The sequence below is a fragment of the Erinaceus europaeus genome, chromosome 1, assembly GCF_950295315.1.
Source record: "Erinaceus europaeus chromosome 1, mEriEur2.1, whole genome shotgun sequence".
In the NCBI taxonomy this organism is placed as follows: domain Eukaryota; kingdom Metazoa; phylum Chordata; class Mammalia; order Eulipotyphla; family Erinaceidae; genus Erinaceus; species Erinaceus europaeus.
The window spans coordinates 123002421-123025155 of NC_080162.1; the positions used below are offsets into that span (position 1 = coordinate 123002421).

Below are 22735 nucleotides of genomic sequence, written 5' to 3' on the forward strand. Positions count from 1 at the left end.
TTCTTCTTCTTCTTCTTCTTCTTCTTCTTCTTCTTCTTCTTCTTTTTTTTTTTTTAAATCATGGAAACTAAAGAATTTGCACAAAAACTGAATCTTATAGAATGCAGACTAGTGAATTTATTGTTGAGTGGGTAGGTTTATGATGATTCAATATCCATATGGATAATGAACATTTAAACGAATGAGCTAAAGACATAAATAGATTTGCTATGTGAGAATGACATCAGAGTTAGGTCAGCTATTACCAAAGGGGTCTAGTTAGAATCACATAAGGCTGTGATTAGAGTCAGTTACATTAGAACAGCCAACATTCCAGTGTCATGGTTCTAGGAACAAAGAAGAAAATTTAGAGTTGATTCAATTCCTTTTCTAAGTTTTGGGAGCCAGGATATGAAGACATTTGCTGAAGGCAGCTCAGGGCTTAGTAAGGGGGAAGACAACACAGTTACAAGTCATGGAAGAACAGTGTTTCCCTGGCATAAGTTAACAGTGTGTTTGTTACCAGAGACAAGAAAAAGCTATTGAGAAATTGGGAAACACAACAAAAGCAAAATACAAAGCTATGCAAACAGAACCTCTCCATTTCTGGTTGCCAGTAACAAGACAAGTGTAATTGGAAGTTCAGGCTTTAGAGAGAAAACTGGAACAATGTGAGCTGCAAAATTTTACTGTATTCTTCAATTCTTCTTCTTCTTTTTTTAATAAAAAGGAAACATTGACAAAACCATAGGCTAAGAGGGGTCCAACTTCACACAATTCCCTCCGTATCCCATCCCCTCCCCTGGTAGCTCTCCTGTTCTTTAACCCTCTGGGAGTGTGGACCCAAGATCATTGTGAGATGCAGAAGTTTGAAGGTGAATTCTTCAGTTCTAAGAAATATGTTGTAATCTCTGTGAAAATATTTCTAAGGACCTATAATACACAAACTGAAATGAAAAAGACTATACTTATGTTAAAGGAACAAAAAGGGTTAATGAGGTAGGAGGCAATCAGATGGAGGAAGAAACATATTACTAGGTCAAAAGGAAAGGTATGAAATGTTTTCACCTTGCCAATGTGGAGTAAATGTAATCTCTCCTCTGCTCTTTAAAAATGACTTTTTCTCTTATTAGTGATGGGGTTAATCAAAGAGTTTATACCAGGATAGTTCATTTCAGAAAACAGAAGACTGTCTCAGTCTTCTTCTTTTTTTTTTTTTTTTTTTTTTTTAGTAGAGTACTGTTCACCTTTGGTTTATGATGACTGGGGGTGGGAGGATTGAACCTGAGACTTTGGAGCCCCCCCCCCCCATGAGAGCGTCTTTTGCATAACCATTAAGCTATCTACCTTGCTCTGCCTCAGTCTTTTAATAACAATAAAACTCTCCAGGAAACAACAGTGAATATATTCTCCTTCTGCTTTAGTTATATACACTTACATGTATACATATGCATGTACATAACGAAGAGAATACAAGATGTATTTCCTTCTACGTATCACTTTTAAAAGTTAGAAAAACAGTAGAAGAATCAGCCAAAACCAAAAGAGTTTTAAATTTTTCTAGAAATACTCACATAAGAATCCCAAGAAGTCTAAGTAGAAAGTAAAATTCAGACCACCCCATCAACTGGAGCCCTAGTCAGGGAAACTTTGGATTCTCACACAGATATGATGAGCCAAAACATCAAACAGATCCCTCTCTCACTGGTCACTTCTATCAGGAATGCTATCACAAGTGCTCTTGTGGGCCTCTCTAGGAACTTGTCCTCACTATGAAGAAGTAATAGTAGGGAGTGCCCCACTCTCCAAAGGGAGGCTGGGCCAACCTACTCTGCCACTCTAGGAAGACTGGTCCTGAAATGACTACATCATAGAACGCATCTAGCTGTGACCATGGGACTGTGAGATCAGACTGACAAGGACTCAGCGATTACACAGGGTCTTGTGGTAATCATGAATATATATGGGTCCTAGGTCAGATTGGTGGGGTAAACAGTTAATTTTATTTATAGATTTTCTTCAAGATTGGGAGTTACTGTCTGCCCTAATCCAATTTTCTTTCTTTCTTTTTTTTCCCCTAATACAACTTGCTAGCCCTATTCTCAGTTCTGACACCATCTTCCCAATAATTTTGTCCACCTCCATGTTGGCTATCAAGCTCAAGCAAAAATTACTAAATTAGGGGTTCCTAGACATATGTAAAATATATTTCCTCACTTCTTTCCATTCTAAATTCACTATTCTTTTTTAATTTTATTATCTTATCTTTATATATTTATTAGATAAAGACAGCCAGAAATTGAGAGGGAAGGATAGAGAGGGAGAGTGAGAGATACCTGTAGCCCTACTTCAGCACTTGCAAAGCTTTCCCCCTGCAGGTGGGGGTCAGGGTCTTGAACCTGGCTTCTTGCACATTATAACATGTGCACTCAACCGGGTGTGCCACCACCTGCCCCCTCTAAAGTCCCTATTCTTATCTGTTCTATTCCTACTTTTTGGTTTATAGTTATTAAATATTTTGTCCTGCTTTTTATCTTGCTGCCTTTCAGCCACTAAGTTGCAGACGCTATCATGATTCCATCCTGACTTCCCTAGGAAGATGACCCCATCAATATGTCCTGGAATCTCATCTCTCCAGAACCTTACCCCACTAGAGAAAGACAGAAACAGTCTGAAGGTATGGATCGATCTGCCAATACCTATGTGCAGCAAAGAGGCAATTTACAGATGTCAGAACTCCCACCTTCTGCATCTCAAAAAGAATTTTGGTCCATACTCCTAGAGGAGGAGTAATGATAGGGGAAGATGACCAGAGGGCTCTCATCCATTAGGACTTGGATAGAGAAGAGTGGGGAAAAAAAAGAGAGAAGGGCATTTGGAAGTAGTAATAGGTTTAGGTGTGACTTAGGAAGAGCGGGCAGGAGCATAGGAAAAATGGGCAAATATATATAAATATAGACATATTTATAGAAGTAATAGTTAACCCATATCAGCAACCTTGGGAGAACTGCTGTAACTTCCAATGGAGGGAGTGGGAATATAGAACGCTGGTCGTGGGAATGGTGCAGATTTATGCCCTTGTTACTTCATAATTTTGTGGATCAATATTCATTAAGAGAAAGAAAGAAAGAAAGAAGGAAGGAAGAAAAATAAAGAAAGAAAGGAAGGAAGAAAGAAAGAAAAGATGAAAGTCATGTTCATCTGGGTGTCTGGGTGACAAGATAGCTGAATTGAGAAGGTAACTACTTTGCCATGTGCATGACACAGGTTTTCTGTGCACTGGTTTAATTTCTTGGAAGTGAGATCTCTACTTACTATGGCATATGTGAGATGCCATGCTGTTCAGAGGACATTTTCTTTATTTCTTTTAAGAAATGTCATTAATGATTTATAGGATTATAAAATAGTTGTATAATTCTACACCATTCCCAACAGCCAAGTTCTGTGTCTCACTCCCTCCAACAGTAACCACGATAGTTCTCCCAGAGTCACAGATATATTTTTCTTTTCTCAAGTTCATGCTTTTCAACTCTATGAATTCCACATATGAGTGAAATCACCTCCATAGTTGTCTTTCCCTTCCTTCCTTCCTTTGCTAAGCATAATCACAGCCAGTTCATTCCATCTATTTAGTCCCAAAGGACACATTGCAGTCTTTTAAATTGCTGAGTTGTACTCCAGTGAGTACGGGGATAACATTTTCTAATTTTTCCACTTGGAACAAGCACCTTTTCTTATTCCATCAAATTAGAGGGCATATCTTTCACTAGCTCAAAAGTTTCTTGACGTTGAGTTGGGGATTCTGATCTTTCTAAATTTAAGAATATAGTATTCTTAATAAATACGCTAGGTACCTAAATTTTCTCATCATGGGCATAAATAAATAGGAAGCTGAATACTAGCTGGGTGGAATTAATTTTGGTACATTATTCCAATCCTAGTCATTGTATAAGCATCATTGTCCTATTCTATTCCATTATGCTCATCACAGAAGCTTTCCAATGAGAGCAGGTTTACTTACCTCGATCTCCTGGGGCCCCTGGCACACCTGCATTTCCTGGAAAGCCTGGAGTACCTGGAGGTCCTTGTTCTCCAGGAGTCCCAGGGGTGCCTGGTCTTCCAGGCTCCCCAGGAGGTCCTTGAATGGTCCGGATTGATGAGGAGTGGCTGGGAATCTGATTGAGGATGGCTGTGTACCTGGCCATGTGACCTGAGATGCAAAAGGCAAAGGCAACAGTCAGTGACTTGTCAGCTAATGAAAGGGAGTACTGCGCATATTAGCCAAAGTTCTGAATAATTCTTTCAGATACCCTACAAGGGGAAAAACACCCCCTCTCACCAAATATGATTTCCAGTTTAAAATTGTTTTCCACTTCATTTCAGATGATATTAACAGCCGGACTGTATTCAACTTGCACCTCATGGATTTGGAATTCCTTAGCTTATGTCAGCATCTCAGTAAACATCAGAGAAGAAGTCATAAATTTTATCTTCACCACCAACATTTATCTGACCCTTAAGCCCTCATCCAGCTGCCCTTTTTCTCCAGCAACTTTCTCTCCAGCTAGCTGTCTTTTCTCCAACCCACAAAGTCTGCCCCACCCTCTTCTTCACAAGTCCCCAGACAAGTGATCTATTTCAACTCATCTCTGTTGCCAAGTCTTTACTTGGGTTCTAGCTGCAGAAAATTCCACTAGTTTTATATTTGAAAACATCTGGCTCTCTCATATAGTCCTTAAACTTAGCTATGCTTGGATGGATATATTTCAATAACTAGAAGGATAGACTGATAAAGTACTTGATACCACATTGTTTCACTTTTCCGGTATCTTCAGAAGATAAGATCTTCTTACATAAGTGAATATTCTAGATGGCTACTATTGAAAGTTATCATTTTGTGAACATTCAAATCTAAATGCAGGAAAGTAATCACTTTTAGAAAAAATGTTTCAACAATATTCAGTGCATTCTTAAATCATAAGACAAAGACTGTAAAGAGGATGAACTTTCTGATGAAACAGCTCCATCCATAGGTAGGTCTATCATTATTTGGGAATTTCTGTGTCTGTTTTTTCAGCTTCTTCTATTGCCAAGAAGACTGTTTTTGTCATTTGGCTGACTGCCATGGCTTGGGATGGACACACACACACACACACACACACACACACACACACACACACTTCTTTTTATTATGTTGGGACTGATAACCACATAACTGATAAGCTCTGAAAGGAAGCCTAAGTAATGGAGTGAAGGACCCAGAGAAACCTGAAGTAGCATGGGGGAAGGTTACGGAAGTAACAGAAATACAGTCGCTGGGAAAGGTATTCCTTCCTCATGAAGATGCACAGAATCATCTTCATTTCTTTCCCTTACAAGAGAAATGTAACAGGACAGGCAGGCCTCTCCATTTTATAGATATATTTCAGTTTTCTTGCATCTTTATCCTCCGCCTTCCATTTTCTAGACTCTACTCATAAGAATTTTTAATGGGGAAAACTTCAACTTGAACTTTCAATGTTTAGGCATGTTTTAAATCTCAGTTTTACGCAATATTTTATTCTGCAACTTAATAGGAAACCAACTATTGTGAAATCCTACATATTGCGGTGAGTCATATTAGGACTTAACTCCTAAGTTCCCTAAAGTAATTACTTGCTTATTTATCTTACACACCTGGGATGAGAAACCTACAGAATTGGTTACCTTTAGTTGTATTCTACTAATAAAAGAACTCAATCTTCCATTTCTTTTTCATTTATTTTTGTGTGTAAGCATGACATTGTGCATGTGTGATTTTATCACTCCAGAACATGCTTTTTATTATTTTTTATTTTTATATTTATAAAATAGAAATAATAACAAGAACATAGGATAAGAGGGGTACATGTCCCACCACCAGAACTCCATATCCAATCCCCTTTCTTGATAGCTTTCTTTTGTTTATTCAGACAGAGAGAGGCAGACACCACAGCAGTGAACCCCCCCTCCACTGCCATAACTCCTCCCATTTGGTGTCAGAGCTAGAACCTAAGTACACACAGGTCAATTAAAGGACTCTGCCCAGTCAGATATCTCTCAGGTCAATTTCTCCTCTAATTTACTGGTCCCCCCCTTTCTTTCTTTTCCTTTCCCTCTTTTTATTTTTTTTCCTTATTTTTTTCTTTGATGGCTTCTAGCCCCCCTCTCCCATTTCCAGGGCTTTGCTACTATAGGCTGACATTTTCAGACACACACACACACACGCACACACATGCACACACATGGGAGTTGGGTAATGGAACATCTGGTTACATTTTGAAGGAGAGAGAGATAGAGATAGAGATAGAGAAGACAGGAGAAGAGAGGAGAGAAGAGAAGAAAGGAGAGAAGAGGAGAGGAGAGGAGAGGAGAGGAGAGGAGAGGAGAGGAGGAGAGGGGAGGAGAAGAGAGAGTTGGGAGCCAGGTGGTGGTGCACCAGTACTAACTGCAAGGATACCGGTTTGAGCCCCAGGCTCTCCATCTGCTGGGGAATGCTTCACAGCTGTGAAGCAAGTCTGCAGGTGTCTCTGTCTCTCTCTGTCCCTCTCTGTCTCCCACTCCCCTCTCAATTTCTCTCTGTCTTATCCAATAAAATGGAAAAACTGGATGCTAGGAGCAGTGGATTCATAGGGCAGGCACTGAGCCCCAGGAATAACCCTGGAGGCAAGAGAGAAAGAGGATGGAGAGAAACTAATCACAGCACCAAATCTGTCTCCAATGAGGTGGGGGTCACAGCTAACAGGTCTGTACTAAGAACAATTTTCCTTAATGACTATCCCATAACACAAGCAAGGTCCCATTGGCCAAATGAGAGAAATAATATCAAATGAGAGAAATAATATCCAAATGAGAAATGAGAAATGGCAAATGGCATGAGAAATATCCAAATGGCAAATGAGAGAAATAATATCCTGCTTATTCACTTAATGGACAGAATCCATTCCCTATGAAGATATTTCTCAAACAATCCCATTATGCACATTCATTCTCTGTGGTACCTCAACAAAGCTGAGACATCTGCAACTATATGCACTTACTCTGAATGAGCTGCTCGCACACCTGCCGCGCCACTGCTCTCACCATGGCTTGAGACTGCAGGTCACCCTGAAGGAGAGGAAAGCACACCTCTGTGACTCCGGTTACAACCACAAATCACAGATGGGGCTTTGCCCAGTTTTCCTGCCTGGGCTCTTTGGCTTCTATCAAAAGGTAGGATGGACCACCATGGCACACAGAGAGAATTAAGTCATCTGGCACACACGGTGAAAGGTTCCTGTGAGCTTTTACTGTATTAAAAAATATATTTCTGTTTTTAGATCCTGAAAAAATTCAAATCTTTGAAGCCTATATATATTTAAATGCTTCACTTATAATTCTTATAAATGCAGAATTTGCTTAAACTGTGACTTATTTTATACTAATAACACCTCAGAGGAAAGGTGTTAAACCTGTTGTATAGACAAGAAAAGCTAAACACACTGTTCAAGTTTTTACAGAGCTAAGTGGTTGAGCCAAAAAAAAAAAAAATGGTTGTTTCTACTATTACTGATAGTACAATTATATCAGCAGCTTCACGATTTCATAGGAGAGAGAATGTTTCTCAACTAAACTGATTGCTGTCTTACACAGTACTTTGATTCTGTCTCGCATGGTCTTTGTGAGTGGTAACATCAGCCCATCAGGAAAACACTAGCTCCAGGCTATTAGTTAACATCGGGATTGAGCTTCCACTTCTGAAGCCTTTTTCCTTTCCATTACTTATAGTTTCTTTACCATATTCACTTTGTGAATGAGGTGAGCTTGAGTCTTCCTTTTTATCTCAAAGAAATGATTTTTAGATCATCTAATTGAATGGTAGTGGGTATGGAACTACTACAGATAACAATTTTCCTGACTTGTAGGCCACAAGGTATTTGCCACATACTGTCAAATGAGTTCAAGAGAGAAAGGCTGGCAAAAGAGCAATGTGTAGTTATGACACTAAGTGGTCATCTTTATCAGGCTTATGCAATGAAAAACAGACATTCAATCTGATTTCCAAAGCCTGGAAATCAGAGTCAATAGACACTTACTCGTTCTCCTCTTTCTCCTTTGGGTCCAGGAATACCCTGTTAAAAGTTTAAATTGTCAAATTAATTGTGATACTTTACTCAGCAAAGTATAGCATCATTTGTTTTTTGTTTAAGGCATTTTTCTTAGCTCTAGTAACTGTAGCAAAAGACAGACACTGGTAGGAACCAATAAATCTCACTGAGCACAGTAATTCTTTTTATTCATTTATTTTAAATATTTGTATTTATTTATTATTGGATAGAGACAGAAATTGAGAGGGGGTAATAGAAAGGGAGGGACACAGAGAGACACCTACAGCCCTGTTTCACCACTTGTGAAGCTTTCCCCTTGCAAGTGGGCACCAGGGGCTTGAACCTGCATCCTTGTGCATTGTAATGTGTGCACTTAATGAAGTGCACCATCGCATGGCCCCAGCAATTCTTTTTAAAAAAAATAGCTTTATTTATTTATTTATTTATTACTAGATAGAGACAGAGAGAAATTGAGAGGAGAGGGAGATAGAGAGGCAGAGAGAAAGAGAGACACCTATAGCCCTGCTTCACTGCTTGTGAAGCTTTCTTTCCCCCTGCAGGTGGGGACCAGGGCTTGAACCTAGGTCCTTGTACACTGTAACATGTGTGCTCAACCAGGTACACCACCACCTGCCACCCAGTTTTTTCCAGTAATTGTTTAAAATATTTTGTTACTCCTTCCTTTACATGAATAGACATAGAATGTTGTATTACAAAATTGGGATCATGTAGGGGCAGGTAATGGCACACCTGGCTGAGCGCACAATGACAATGCACAAATACCCAGGTTCGAGTCCTTGGTCCCCACCTGCAGAAAGAAAACTTTAAAAGTAGTGAAGCAGTACTGCAGGTATTTCTCTCTCCATCTCTCTCCCCCCTCCCTCTCTCTCTCTATCCCCGTCTCTCTTTTCCTCTCCCTTCCCCTCTCCCTCTCTCTCTCTCTCTTCCTGTCTCCCCCTTCTGTCTTGACTTCTGGCTGTCTCTATTGAATAAATAAATAAAGATAAAAAATTAAAAATGAGCTTGTGTTGTGATACTGCTATGTAACAGCTTCACTGAATAGAACTATCACACCTTTTACATGCCACTCTATGAACTATGTATTATTACTGCTTTATGATTTCACAAACCTCTAATACAATCTAAAGGATTTAATTTTTAAAACCTATCTCTAAAATGAGTGAAAAGGTCCTCTGAACTGAGAGCTCAAGAAGAGATAAGAAATCTGAAAACCTACAGCTTCACTTTACTTCCCTCCTAGCAGAACTCCCAAGATTACTTCTCCCAGATAATGAGAGCTTCTAGTTACATGAATTCTCAACCGAATCATTACTGTGCTATGTGGTTTAACTACTCTTTGACTCTTGACCATTACTGACCTTATCATTATTATAAAAAAATTTTTTACAGACAAAAAGATAGTATTTTCACTGTTTTTACAGCGAAGTTACTCTTATAATACAAAACATGTGTTTTCAGAAGGATTTTATTCTTTGGTTTTAATTCTGAAGAGGCTTAATAAATTCACTGAATGACTCTTTGAGAGTTTCTTCCCAAATGACAGGGAGTGAAATTTATAAATGGAGCTTGCCATGTGGTGAGACTGATTTCAGCTGTTACCAAAATTTCAACAGGTCCCAAATCAAACTCAGTATCTTCTTTGAAATTTCTTGACTCCTATTCAAGGGGTGGGGAAGGTCCAGCCAGTGAGTCAAATATGGCCTACAGAATTGCTTGGTCTGGACCTGCCAAGTCAAGGATCACTCGAAGCTCTTTTTTTTTTTTATAGCAACATTAAGTGCTATTTTTTTAAGTTGATAATTTTACGTGGCCCTTGAATGATGCTCCAAATAGCTCTTGGCAGAAAAAATGTTTCTGCCCCTGTTAAATCTATTCCATCAATGAGCTTCTGCCCTGTACCAGGGCTACTATAGTTTCCTTCTAAGTTTCTTAACTAAAGACTTTTCCAGTGTAGCCTCTATACAACCACTGGTCTGACCTTTCTTAGAAATTATCAGCATACAATTTAGACACCTCCCTACTGAAGGGAGCTCTGCCTCTATTCAAAATCCCATTGAGATGTATTAATTGGATGAATAAATTATTGAATTTTCAAGTACAGATAAAAAGTCAATTTGTGCTTTATCTGCACTGTTTGTTTGAAGGAAGAGAGAGAAGACACATACTTAAGACATAACCAGGCAGTAGGCCTCTAGATCCTTAGAAAAATACAGCAAATATCTAATTTTCATCATAAATTTGTTGAAAAATTAAGATTTATAAATCTCTTATTCCTTTATAAAATATAGCCATAGCCATACCCTCTCCTCTCCTTTCTTAAGCTCCACAGGTCATAAGTATCTAATGACATAGTAATGTCCACCAGTAGGTTTAAATGAACAGAAGAGCTACTTGTGTTAACAATTAAATTCTTCACAGAAACAGCGTTGCAAGCACTAGATGTTATTGTTGTCGCATAAGACAGAGAGAAATCAAGAGAGGAGGGGAAGATAGAGAGGGGGAGAGACAGACACCTGCAGATTTACTTCATTGCTTGTGAAGTGGCTCCCCTGCAGATAGAGTTGGAGGCTCAAACCAGGATCCTTATGCCTGTCTTTGTGCTTCAGGCCATGTGCACCTAACCTGCTGTGCTACCACCCCCCCCCCCATGGTGTTCTGACCACATCCCAAGCACTTACTTAGCATGATAACCTCTGTAACATTTACAATAGAATTATAGGAATAATTCATTCACTCTATACAACCCCTGTAAAATTATATATTCTTGATAATAAAACTGTAAGTTTCTTTTCATGTTGACATATAAAAATAATGCACTGGGAGGATAATTAACTTGACGTAGGTCACACTTAAGAGAAATGGAAAAGCTAGAATCAAAGCATAGAATCAGCTATGCTCCAGAATCTGTGTACTTTCCCAGGATGTGACACTGCTGCCAATAACCAGAACACCATTCAACATATCTGTTAGGTAATACAGTAAAGAATTTTTTTCTAATGAAATAATAATAAATTGCAAACATACACTCTCAAACCTAACTCAAGTAGGTTTTTACTTGAGTCTGCTTTTTCCCCAGTCACTCAGGATTTTATTAGACCTTTCACCTAGGAAACAAGTAAATATATAAAATCCCAATACTTTTCTTACATAGAAAATAATCTAGTTCTTACAGAAGTCATACAAAAGAGTAGATTATTTGCATTTCATCTTAGTATTCAATATTTCTGTATTGAGCCATCTTTCTTAAACTTCATTTGATCGGGAATGCTTTTAATTACAGAGCAATACACTATTTGACATTTCCTCCACAAGTTATCATTTATTAAATTGGCTGATTTGAAATTACAGAGTAAACCTGAGTGGTAAGGTAAAAGGACTGGGTCGGCTTTAGATCCATAGAGATGAATGCATTTGATGGGGCCTGCAATTTCTTAGCCTCAGCCTCATGAAGTTTGTTATTAAGTAGCTAAATGACACACCAAGCAGTGTCAGTGAAAGATTCCTTACTAGTGAAATATCTGTACTTCAAAAGGAGTTTTTTTATTCCAACTTCTCTGACATCTTTCCTTTGATTTTTGCAAAGTAAAACAAAAACAAAATAAAAATTCCTAAGCCAGTGAAGGATCATAACTCCACCAAAGTCTGCTTTGAGGGAAAACACATATACCCTGTAGGTGTAGGCAAGGAGAAGTGACACATTACCCTTTAAGTTCAGGAACACTTGCAATGTAAAGAAAAGAAAGTACAGTAGCTACATTCATAGATGTACAGAATTTTAGTGCTTCAGGAAAGAGGAATGAAAGATCATGGTCAAAATTCCCTCAAATATGTCTGTTAAACAGAATCAAAGCATTCTAGTTTGTGTTCAAAGGTCTGACCCCAATCTTTAAGAATAACCTTCTAGTACTCTGTAAAATTGGAACATAAATGTACTTCATTCTCACCCTCTTTCAGTGAAGTACCACCTGTGATACTGACCTATAGTGTAAGAATAAAAACAGTTATAAAATTTCTTTCCTTAAAGAACTATCCATTTAGTGGAGAGACTGACATGGACAGTAGTACCTCAATATAAGGAGACTTGGGTATTTTCACAAAGGAAGTGAAGAGTTTTGAAAAAAAAAGCACTAAGTAGAGAAGTCAGGAGAAAATCTGGACAAATAGGAAGATAATTCAAAGGTTTAAAAAATGTGTGAGTCAGTATGGCAAATATTTGGGTAGTTTTAATAACTTGGGGTGGCATATCCAAGCAAACAGATGATGGGAGATCAAGTTGGAGGTGACAGTAAAAGGTCAACATGAAGGACCGGGCATACGCACTGGGCTGAGCCTCTGGTATGGATATGTTTGGTATAAGGAGTCAAGTCAAGAAAGGATGAGAAAGACCTTGTAACAGTTGAGGAACAGAAAGATGAAAGGTAAAGAAGCCAGCTAGGGTTCCTTGTGATAGCCTGAGTGAGAAATGAAAAGCTTGAGATAAAATTGTGGTTGTGGCAATAAGGCAATGAGTTGAAAAATATTAAAACAAAGCACATTGGGTGTCCTGTGTTTGCTCTGTTTTACTACAGTTCCCACCTCAACCATATCACCTTCCTGTCTCTGTGGATGGGAAATGCCATACATTTTTCAAGGTCTCACTGAAATGCTGCCTTCATATTTATGTAGAAAATATGATAACACTGATTTGAAAGGACATACGTACTCCTACGCTCACAGAAACACTGATCATAATAGTCCCAAACATGGAATCAACCTAAATGTCTATCAATAGATAACTGGACAAAAAAAATATATATCAATGGGAAATATACTCAAAGGAATATTGCTCTGTTGTTTAAAAGATGAAATTATACCTTTTATAATTAAATGAATGGAACTCAAAGTGACTGTTAAGTAAAACAAGTAAAAGACATATCCTTTGTGGTTGGTTTCACTCAAATGTGGGATATAAATAAAGAGGCATATAAACCAACAAAACTAAATTTTAGACCTTGGAATCTATTGTGGTTGTCAGAAAGAAAGGGAAACAGAGGTAGGAGGGATAGGAGAGGGGCTTTTTTTTGACATTGAAAGGACAGAAGAACTTCAAGTGGTGAGTGAATTTGTCAAGTCTTGTATACATGTAAAAGTGTAAAGTGATACACTGGAATTGTGTAGTATATAGTTAAGTGACTGAAAATGGTGCCTTCTCCTGATCTACTCCATCTTCCTCAGAGTCTTCCATTCTATTTCTCTCCATGGAACTTTCATAGCAGTTTCCTTGTCTTTGTGTTAAAGTACTTTTCAATTTTTGTCTTTTATTTTACTCACTTATATAAAAATATTGCCCTGGAGCTGGGGAATGGTAGTGGAAATGGTCAAGTACACAAATCACCAGGCATGAGGACCCCGGTTGGAGTCCCTATTTCTCACTTGTAGACACAAAGCTTGACAAGAGGTGGAGCAGCAGGGTACAAACTACTAAGGTCATGGGCCCCTTGGACTATACCTAACATAGCTTCTTCCCACACAAATACACTTAGTTCTATCTGCTCTAGTCTGACCTTCAGGTTCCTGACTATTAGACATTTTGTCCTGCTTTATATCTTACCACGTTCCAGCCACCAAGTTGCAGATGCTACCAGGACTTCCTTGGGCAGACAACCTCACCAATGTGTTCTGAAACCCCACCTCCCCAGAGCCCTACCCCACTAGGGGAAGATAGAAGAAACAGGCTGGTTAACTTTGAAAAGGCCGGCCAGGCTTCCCTGGACTGAAGACCCCACCAATGTGGCCTGGAGCTCCGCTTCCCCAGAGACCCACCCTACTAGGGAAAGAGAGAGGCAGACTGGGAGTATGGACCGACCAGTCAATGCCCATGTTCAGCGGGGAAGCAATTACAGGAGCCAGACCTTCCACCTTCTACAACCCACAATGACCCTGGGTCCATGCTCCCAAAGGGATAGAGAGTGGGAAAGCTATCAGGGGAGGGGGTGGGATATGGAGATTGGGTGGTGGGAATTGTGTGGAGTTGTACCCCTCCTACCCTATGGTTTTGTTAATTTATCCTTTCTTAAGTAAAAAAAAAAAAAGAAGAAGAAGAAGAAGAAACAGGCTGGGAGTATGGATTGACCTGCCAATGCCCATGTCCAGCAAAGAAGCAATTACAGAAGCCAGACCTTCCACCTTCTGCACCCCATAAAGAATTTAGGTCCATATTCCCAGAGGGATAAAGAATAGGGAAGCTTCCAGTGGAGGAGATGGGATATGGAACTCTGCTGGTAGGAACTGTTTGGTATTGTACCCTTCTTTTTATTTAATTTAATTAATTAATTAATTTATTTATTTATTTATTTATTTTTTCCTCCAGGGTTATTGCTGGGCTCGGTGCCTGCATCATGAATCCACTGCTCCTGGAGGCCATTTTCCCCCCTTTTTGTTGCCCTAGTTGTTGCAGCCTCGTTGCGGTTATTATTGCCATTGTTGACGTTGTTTTGTTGTTGGATAGGACAGAGAGAAATGGAGAGAGGAGGGGAAGACAGAGAGGGGGAGACAGAGAGAGGGGGAGAGAAAGATAGACACCTGCAGACCTGCTTCACCGCCCATGTAGTGACTCCCCTGCAGGTGGGGAGCCGGGGGCTCGAACCGGGATCCTTAAGCCGGTCCCTGCGTTTTGCACCACGTGCGCTTAACCCACTGCCACCGCCCGACCCCCTGTATTGTACCCTTCTTATCCTACAATATTGTTAATCATTATTAAATCCGAGGCGGGGGAGGGAGAAAGAGAGAGATGGAGCAGGGTGAAAGCAACTCTGTATCTTTCTCCCTCTTTCCCACTCATGCTGTATTTCTGTCTGTCTCTATTATAATAGGAAAAAGGAAAAAATGGTCAATGAGAGTGGTAGATTTGTTGTCTGCATGGAGCTCAACAGATAACACCGGTGGAGGGAAAAATAAACTTCTTTAGATTTTTCCCATGAATATGGAAAACTTGTGGTCATCTTTTGTACACTTTCCTCCATCTATGTTGTATACATTGTTCTCAGTAAATATTTTTAAATGAATGTATCAGAGATCTGACGTCCTGAAAAGCCAGCTGAACAGTGTCAGTCATGCAGCTTACACAGCTAGTTAAGATAATGTCAGGGCTGAATCTAGGACCCACGGGTCCTGACTTCTAATACACTGGCCTTGTATTGATTTCAAGCCTACCCCATGACCCCAGGAGCAAGCAGCCCTTCCCTCACCGTTATCTGCAGCACTGCAGGGGAGGCATGAACTCTTAGCTGACGCTGAAACCTCAGGGAGGAACTGTGACCGCAAAAGCTGCAGTGCACATTCTGACCTGGGAAATTGGTGGCTCAAGGCAGAAAACAAGAAAGCCAGTGTTCCTGGCACTGACTGCAGGAAACCTGTTGCTATTTTCACTGGGGCAGTTTGTCTTTTTTGGTCTCTTTCCCTCCTGCCTTCCTAGACAGAGATCCATGGGAAATCAATCAAAGCCTTCACACCATGACTGTGAGCCTGTTTTACTAGTTATGCCAGTCTGGCAGCCAGAAGACATCTGGTTGTTCATGGTCCAAAGCACAAAAAGTTTGGGCTGGGCAGTCCAGAGAACAACTGGCTTTTGAAAGGATACCCCAAACCTCCTTGGCATCCTTATGCAGTATCTATAGACCACATAGATTCAGTGTGACTAAAATGTCAGTGGCATGGGGCCCCTTATGCTACTACCATCAAGTGTCCCTTTCTGTTGATTTAGTGAGATAATATTATTATCATGTTTTATTTCAGAAATAAATTTGTGGTGTTTTTACTTATGCTGTATGAAATACTTAAAGCCTATTGCAGAGCTGCAAAAGGCCAGGTAATTAAGCAGGGTGGGGCTCTACTTAATATACTCTGTGAATCTCATTACTTGCCACACATATTACTGCCCTCTTCCAAGGTCTCCTATCTGTCTCTCTCGGTCCATGAATAGTTTGGCTTGGTTTAAGGGAAGCTAGTTTGTTTGCTTATTTATTTACTTATCTCACTGGGGCTTCAGATTTCCAAGTTGTCTTTTTTTTTTTTTTCTTTTAGATGGAAAAACAGAGACAGAGAAAGATACCTCAGCACTGAAGCTTCTCTTAGTATGGTGGGGTCCAGTCATGAACCTGGGTCATCTATGGTACAAAACAAGTGTGCTATTCAAGTGAGTTATTTTGCTGGCCCAAGGAAAACAAGTTTTAGTAGATACCATGAAAACTGAAAAGAACAAAATACCTCGTGTGTAAATACATATGTTTATTATTTAACCAAATTGAAACCTCTTTTGTTTTATGGTTTATTTCAGGATCTCTCAAAGTCTTTGGTGTTCTACGACCTCTGTGACTTTGTGAAAAAATGGTTTAATATTCAACCTCTCCAGACATTTTTTTTTTTTTTTTACTAGAACCTCTTCCTCTCTAAATCTTGTTGAGATATTCCAGAATTCTTATTCCCAAGAACACATTTTGGGAGCAGAGATAATGATTGCAAATCTCACTTCTGGTGAGGAGCAGCCTAGAATTGAAGAAATAGACTTGTAGTGAAAGGATGGTGGAGACAGAATTGCATGGGCTGGTAAAGGGAAGTGTCATCATACATGACTGTCAGTCAATGTTGCCACGTGCACAGTCATATTAGGAGATGATCATTCTGTATATATTAAAACTATGTGAAAATTAGTCACACTTTCTTCTGTAAATCTTTTCTAGCTTGATTTAAAAAGATGAGATTTATAAGTGTTTTCAGTACTATCTTTATAGCTGGAACAAATTTATCTTTGCGAAGTGACTGTTAAAGCATTTATTTGGATTGTAAACTTGGATGTGTTTGTTAAAATCTGGAAGCATTTTTATATGCTCCAACTTTGTGTGTGCGTTTAGGTTTTTTAAAAGATTTATTTATTAGGAGAGAGAATTAGAGAGACAGTAGAGACAGGACCAGAGCACTGGTGCTAAGGATTAAACCTGAGACCTTTGAGACCTCAGGCTTGTAAAATAGGCTAAGTTATTTCCCTGGCACTTGTGTGTGTTCTGTCTGAATTTAAGTCAATTTATCTACTATATCCTGCTTATTGTGGAGGGAAGAACAAGGTCTCCCCCTGCAATGTCAATGTCCAAATCCTCACATCCTGTGAATATGTTACCTTATGTGGCAAAAGGGACTTTGATGATGTGACTTGATTTAAGAGATATTTAGGGAGATTATCTAGGATTATCTGTGTAGCTGGAAGGTAATCACTTTGGTCCTTACAATCAAAGGATCTTTCTAGCTGCATTCACAGGGGGTGTGATTTAGGAAAAACTGAGAGATACAATACTGCAGATTTACAGGACTGAAGTGGGCCATGAAACAAAGGTGGTGGGAAGTCATTAGATATTTTAAAAAAGCAAAGAAATAAATTCTTGTGTGGAACTTTCATAAAAAAATGCTAACACATTTATTTTAAATGACTGGAACTAGTTTCAGAATTCTGATCTGCAGAGCTGTAAGGTAACTGGTACATACTGTGCTAAATTCTGAGATTGTTGTCATTTGTCATGGAAACATGCCTACACTATGCCTACACTGAACTTCTCTGTTCCAGTCTCTTGGAAAGAGTTGGCAGTCTGCTGAGGTAAAGAACAAACACCTCATCACAGACCCCTGCAAGCGTCAACCTGGCTTTGACCTAGCACGTTATGATTGGGCCCTCCTCAATCGCTATCGAACAGGCCATGGCCGGTGTGCCGCTATGTTCCATCGCTGGGGAGCCAGAGACGACCGGAACTGCCCCTGCGGCTACAGACAGACTATGACCCACATAGTCAACGACTGCCACCTCTCCAGATTCAAAGGAGGTCTCGAAACTTTACATCAGGCTCAACCTGATGCTGTTGACTGGCTACGGAAGAAGGGCAAACGCTAGAAGAAGAAGAATGGAAACAGTGACTTACCTCATTAGCCTCTTTTAGTTTCACTCTTCAAATTTTATATCATCTAAATTTGTAGCACATTTGTAATAACATATATATATTTAAAATATTTTACTTATTTATTTATTTATTTGGTTGAGACAGAGAAATTGAGAAAGAAAGAAAGCCACCCACTGCATTGCTTCACCACTTCTAAAACTTTTCCTTGCCCATGCAGACTAGGGGTTTGAACCTGGGTCCTGCTGCATGATAACATGTACACTCTACTAGGCACACCATTGTCCAGCCCACAGAATAATATATATTTACACATCTTGATTCTTTTTTTCTTTCTTTCTTTCTTTTTTTTTTAGTTTATACAGCCGGACTTAGTATATCACAGATAATATCTGAATGTTGACTAACATCTCTATCCAAGAGTAAGAAGATGCAACTCATAGAAGATGCCGAATGTGGCTTAGAAGACCATGTAACACAAATACCCCATTTTATAAATGAAGAAACAGTTTCAGATATTCTCATTTGTTTCTCTTCCTTCCCTTACCCCTCCTACTGATCACATTTAATGACCAATCTAAGATATCAGGAACACACATACACATGGAGGTAATCACTGAATAGATCTATTCTTGTGCTTTTTAAAAAATATATTTTATTTATGTATTAATAAGAAAAATGAAGAGGAGAGAGAGAAAGAACCAGACATCACTATGGTACATGTGCTGCAGGGGACTGATTTCAGGACATTATACTTAAGAGTCCAATTGGTTTTATTCACAGTGCCATCTCCTGGATGACTTTTGCTTTTATTTTTTTTAAAAATGTTTTTATATTTATTTACTTATTTTCACTTTTGTTGCCCTTGTTTTTTTGTTGTTGTAGTTATTATTGTTGTTATTTAAGTCGTTGTTAGATAGGACAGAGAGAAATGGAGAGAGGATGGGAAGGCAGAGAGGGGGAGAGAAAGACACCTGAAGACTTCACCGCCTGTGAAGGGACTCCATTGCAGGTGGGGAGCTGGGGGCTCGAACTGGGATCCTTGCGCCGGTCCTTGCACTTTGCGCCACCTGCGCTTAACCCGCTGCGCTATCGCCCGACTCCCTGAGTTGTGCTTTTCTTTATACGTTACTTTATTAGGTATGGATATGTTTTAGCAGAAAATTTTGTGTTTCTTATAGAACGTAGGAAGGAACATCTGTTCCATTCTCATCATTTCTTGAAGTTTTCAAGCCTTGTAGTTTTTTTTTTTTTTTTAATCCTTTGGAGCCAAACCTAATCAACACATAGAATTTGTACCCAGTCCTTATAAATATGACACTGAGTTTTTCTAGCCAAACACAGAATTACACACAGTGTAAATGTATATAAGCAGAAGAAAGGTTGATAATTCCTTATTGGAACCATTTGTCTTTGGTGATGATATAGGCATGGTCAGACCATACATACATGTAATTGATTTACTGGGCAGAGACAGAGATAAATTTGAGAGGGGAGGGAGAAATAGAGAAAGACACATCTGAAGCACTGTTTCAACACTCAGGTTGCACCACGTTCTGTCTCCCAGGAATTAATAATTTTCCTAGGATTTTCTCCTGTTCCCTTCATGGATTCTCAAAGAATTCAATACTAAAACATTCTGACCTGGAGTCGGGCGGTAGAGCAGCGGGTTAAACTCATGTGGCACCAAGGGCAAGGACCGGCGTAACGATCGGGGTTCAAGCCCCGGGCTCCCCACCTGCAGGGGAGTCGCTTCACAGGCAATGAAGCAGGTCTTCAGGTGTCTGTCTTTCTCTCACCCTCTCTGTCTTCCCCTCCTCTCTCCATTTCTCTCTGTCTTATCCAACAACAACGACATCAATAACAACAACAATAATAACTAAAAAAACAATAAGGGCAACAAAAAGGGAAAATAAATAAATAAATATATAAAAAAGAAAATAAAAAAAACATTCTGACCAAGAGAAATGATGGAAAATTCAAACACATAAACAGGCGTGATGGCTAGACAGCCATGCTGAGTAGTTAGTGCATACTCACAGGTGGTCCTAAGGAGCCTTGAGGTCCCACACTTCCTGTGATTCCAGGGACTCCAGGGGCTCCAGGAATGCCCTATAGTGAGGTAATACATGAGGTGAAGATGAATGCTCATATTTAGTATTATCAAAAGTACCCAACTCTCAAGACAGAACAACAAATATAGAATGTGCTTTGTTGTTGTTGTTGTTTTTAATGGCAAGGATTCAGGATTCATTGTGTATCTGTCCCTATCTCTGAAAGAGTAGGCAACAAAGAATTCTTCACTCCATTGGTTAGTTATAGTTTTTTGAAATTCAAGAACTATGTCTAATAAAAACTAAATCAAAGCAGGTGATCTTCTAGCAAAGTAACTCAGAGAAAGAATCAGCTATATGTACATATTATTCTTAAAAGATGTTTTAGGGAAAGGTTTGGCTAACTTCTTAGACTGTAGCAAACAAGATTGGAGTGGCGAGAGGTCTGGCAAAATAAAATCCCTTAAGTGAAAGGCTTTAAAGCAGAGGACATCCCAGGAGTTTCTGCAAATACTTACAATTGGCCCTGGTGGTCCTGGAGGGCCAGAGGATCCTTCCTTTCCAGGAAAGCCCTAAGGATAAGAAACACTGTGTCAACGGCAACTGCCTTGATGGCTTCTAGGATAGATGCCCTGAACCCCATTTAATATTTGGGGGTTAAGTTCTGTCAATTGCTCTGGACTTCCAAGGATTCATTGCTTTTAAACTCTTCAAGGGAATTGTTGATGGCAAGATTTTTGTGTCTGTTGGCTCTACTGAATTGTTTAGTGTAAGAATTCTAGGTCTAAGAAATACCACTTAGAAATTTAAATAAAAATTTGTTTCCAGAAAGCATTTTTGTTAAGTGAAACACATGAGAAATGGGGATTAATTTTTGACATAACTAAAAACATAAATTGCTGTCTTTTATATTCTTTTTAAAATTAAAAAAAATTTAATCTTTATCTGTTGGATAGAGACAGTCAGAAATTGAGAGGGAAGGGCGTGATAGGGAGAGAGACAAAGAGACACCTGCAGCACTGCTTCACTGCTTGTGAAGCTTTACCCCTGCAGGTGGGGACCAGAGGCTCAAACCTGGTTCCTTGCACACTGTAACGTGCGCTCAACCAGGTGCGCCACCACCTGGCCCCTTTTAAATTTTTTTTAACATTTATTTTCCCTTTTGTTGCCCTTGTTGTTTTTTATTGCTGTTGTGGTTATGATTGTTGTTGTTATTGATGTCGTCGTTAGATAGGACAGAGAGAAATGGAGACAGGAGGAGAAGACAGAGAGGGGGAGAGAATGACACCTGCAGACCTGCTTCACCGCCTGTGAAGTGGCTCCCCTACAGGGATCCTTACATCAGTCCTTGCACTTCGCTCCACATGTGCGTAACCCGCTGTGCTACTGCCCAACTCCAGTCTTTTACTTAAAAAAAAAAAAATTATTCCCTTTTGTTGCCCTTGTTGTTACTGTTGTTGTTAAAAAAAAAAAAGCAAAAACACCACTATTGATGTCATCATTGTTGGATAGGACAGAGAGAATATTCTAAGAGTGTTTGGGGCCTGAAACCTTTAACATAGCAGCCTGAATTAAAAAAAAATTGGGAGTATTACAATATATGAAATTTTGCAACAGTTCAGTATATGTTTCTGCTACAATGATACATTTTGATGCAGGGAGTTTTGCTGAATATTTGTCATCACATGCTTACAAATAGGTACATACAGTTTCTCATTCTGTTCTATGTTGGAAGGGACTAAGGTAGAAAGCAAAAGATGATATTTATAAAATTATTTTCTTGAACTATCAAGTGTGTGTATATATGTGCATCATTATTATGTGAGTGCTAAAATATGACATTTGGAATGACTCTTCAATGGTTATAAGTCTTTAGTAAATACATTGGCCTTTCTAATGCAAATAATCTTTGAGATATATTTTATAATAGGTCCATAGGGATGCATTGGATCTACCTTCTCGTGGTGCATCCCGTGAGTACCCATTCATTGGGGAAACTGACGAATGATCCTTCCTAGCCGACTGAATCCACATGGAACCCAGTCACTTTCAAAGCCAGCAACAAGCAGCTCCTGACAGCTTTCAACCTGACGCTATTGACTGGCTACGGAAGAAGGGCAAACGCTAGAAGAAGAATAGGTCCATACAAATTTGTTCAAAATGCAAGATTAACAAATACAAATATACATGTGCAGATGTGCCCTATCTCATGGCCCAGGTGGTCCATATATTTAGGTTTTGGCTCAAGCAAAAATTAGTAAAGTCATGCCATCCCTTGGAATATACTAAAAAAAGACTTCCTAGCTTCTTCTAACATGCTATATTCTTACCCTTGGGTTCCTGATAATAATTTGTTCTGCTTTATATATCTTAGTGCTTTTCAGTCACCAAATTGCAGATAATACATGACGCCAACATGACATCCTGGGGCAGACGACCTTACCAGCGTGTCCTGGAACCCTACCTCCACAGAGCCCTACCAAACTAGGGAAAGATAGAAACAGGCTGGGAGTATGGATTGACCTGCCAATGCCCAAGCCCTCAGAGAAGCAATTGCAGAAGCCAGACCTCCCACCTTCTGTTCCCCATAAAGATCTTTGGTTCACACTCCCAGAGGGATAAAGAACAGGGAACTTTCCAATGCAGGGAATGGATATGA

The 22735-nt window shown here is 39.4% G+C and overlaps 1 protein-coding gene across 5 annotated transcripts in view; it reads right to left on the bottom strand.

Annotated features, from left to right (window-relative positions):
- The window catches only part of COL14A1 (collagen type XIV alpha 1 chain), a 243560-nt gene that overhangs the window by 21334 nt on the left and 199491 nt on the right, over nt 1–22735 (bottom strand). For all 5 annotated transcript variants that reach the window (XM_060195648.1, XM_060195647.1, XM_060195649.1 and 2 more), the window contains 5 exons: nt 20595–20648; nt 20063–20134; nt 8073–8108; nt 7038–7104; nt 4001–4189 (listed from right to left, as the gene is read on the bottom strand). In XM_060195648.1, coding sequence (XP_060051631.1) covers nt 4001–4189; nt 7038–7104; nt 8073–8108; nt 20063–20134; nt 20595–20648 — 418 coding nt within the window. The remainder of the gene's footprint in view (nt 1–4000; nt 4190–7037; nt 7105–8072; nt 8109–20062; nt 20135–20594; nt 20649–22735) is intronic.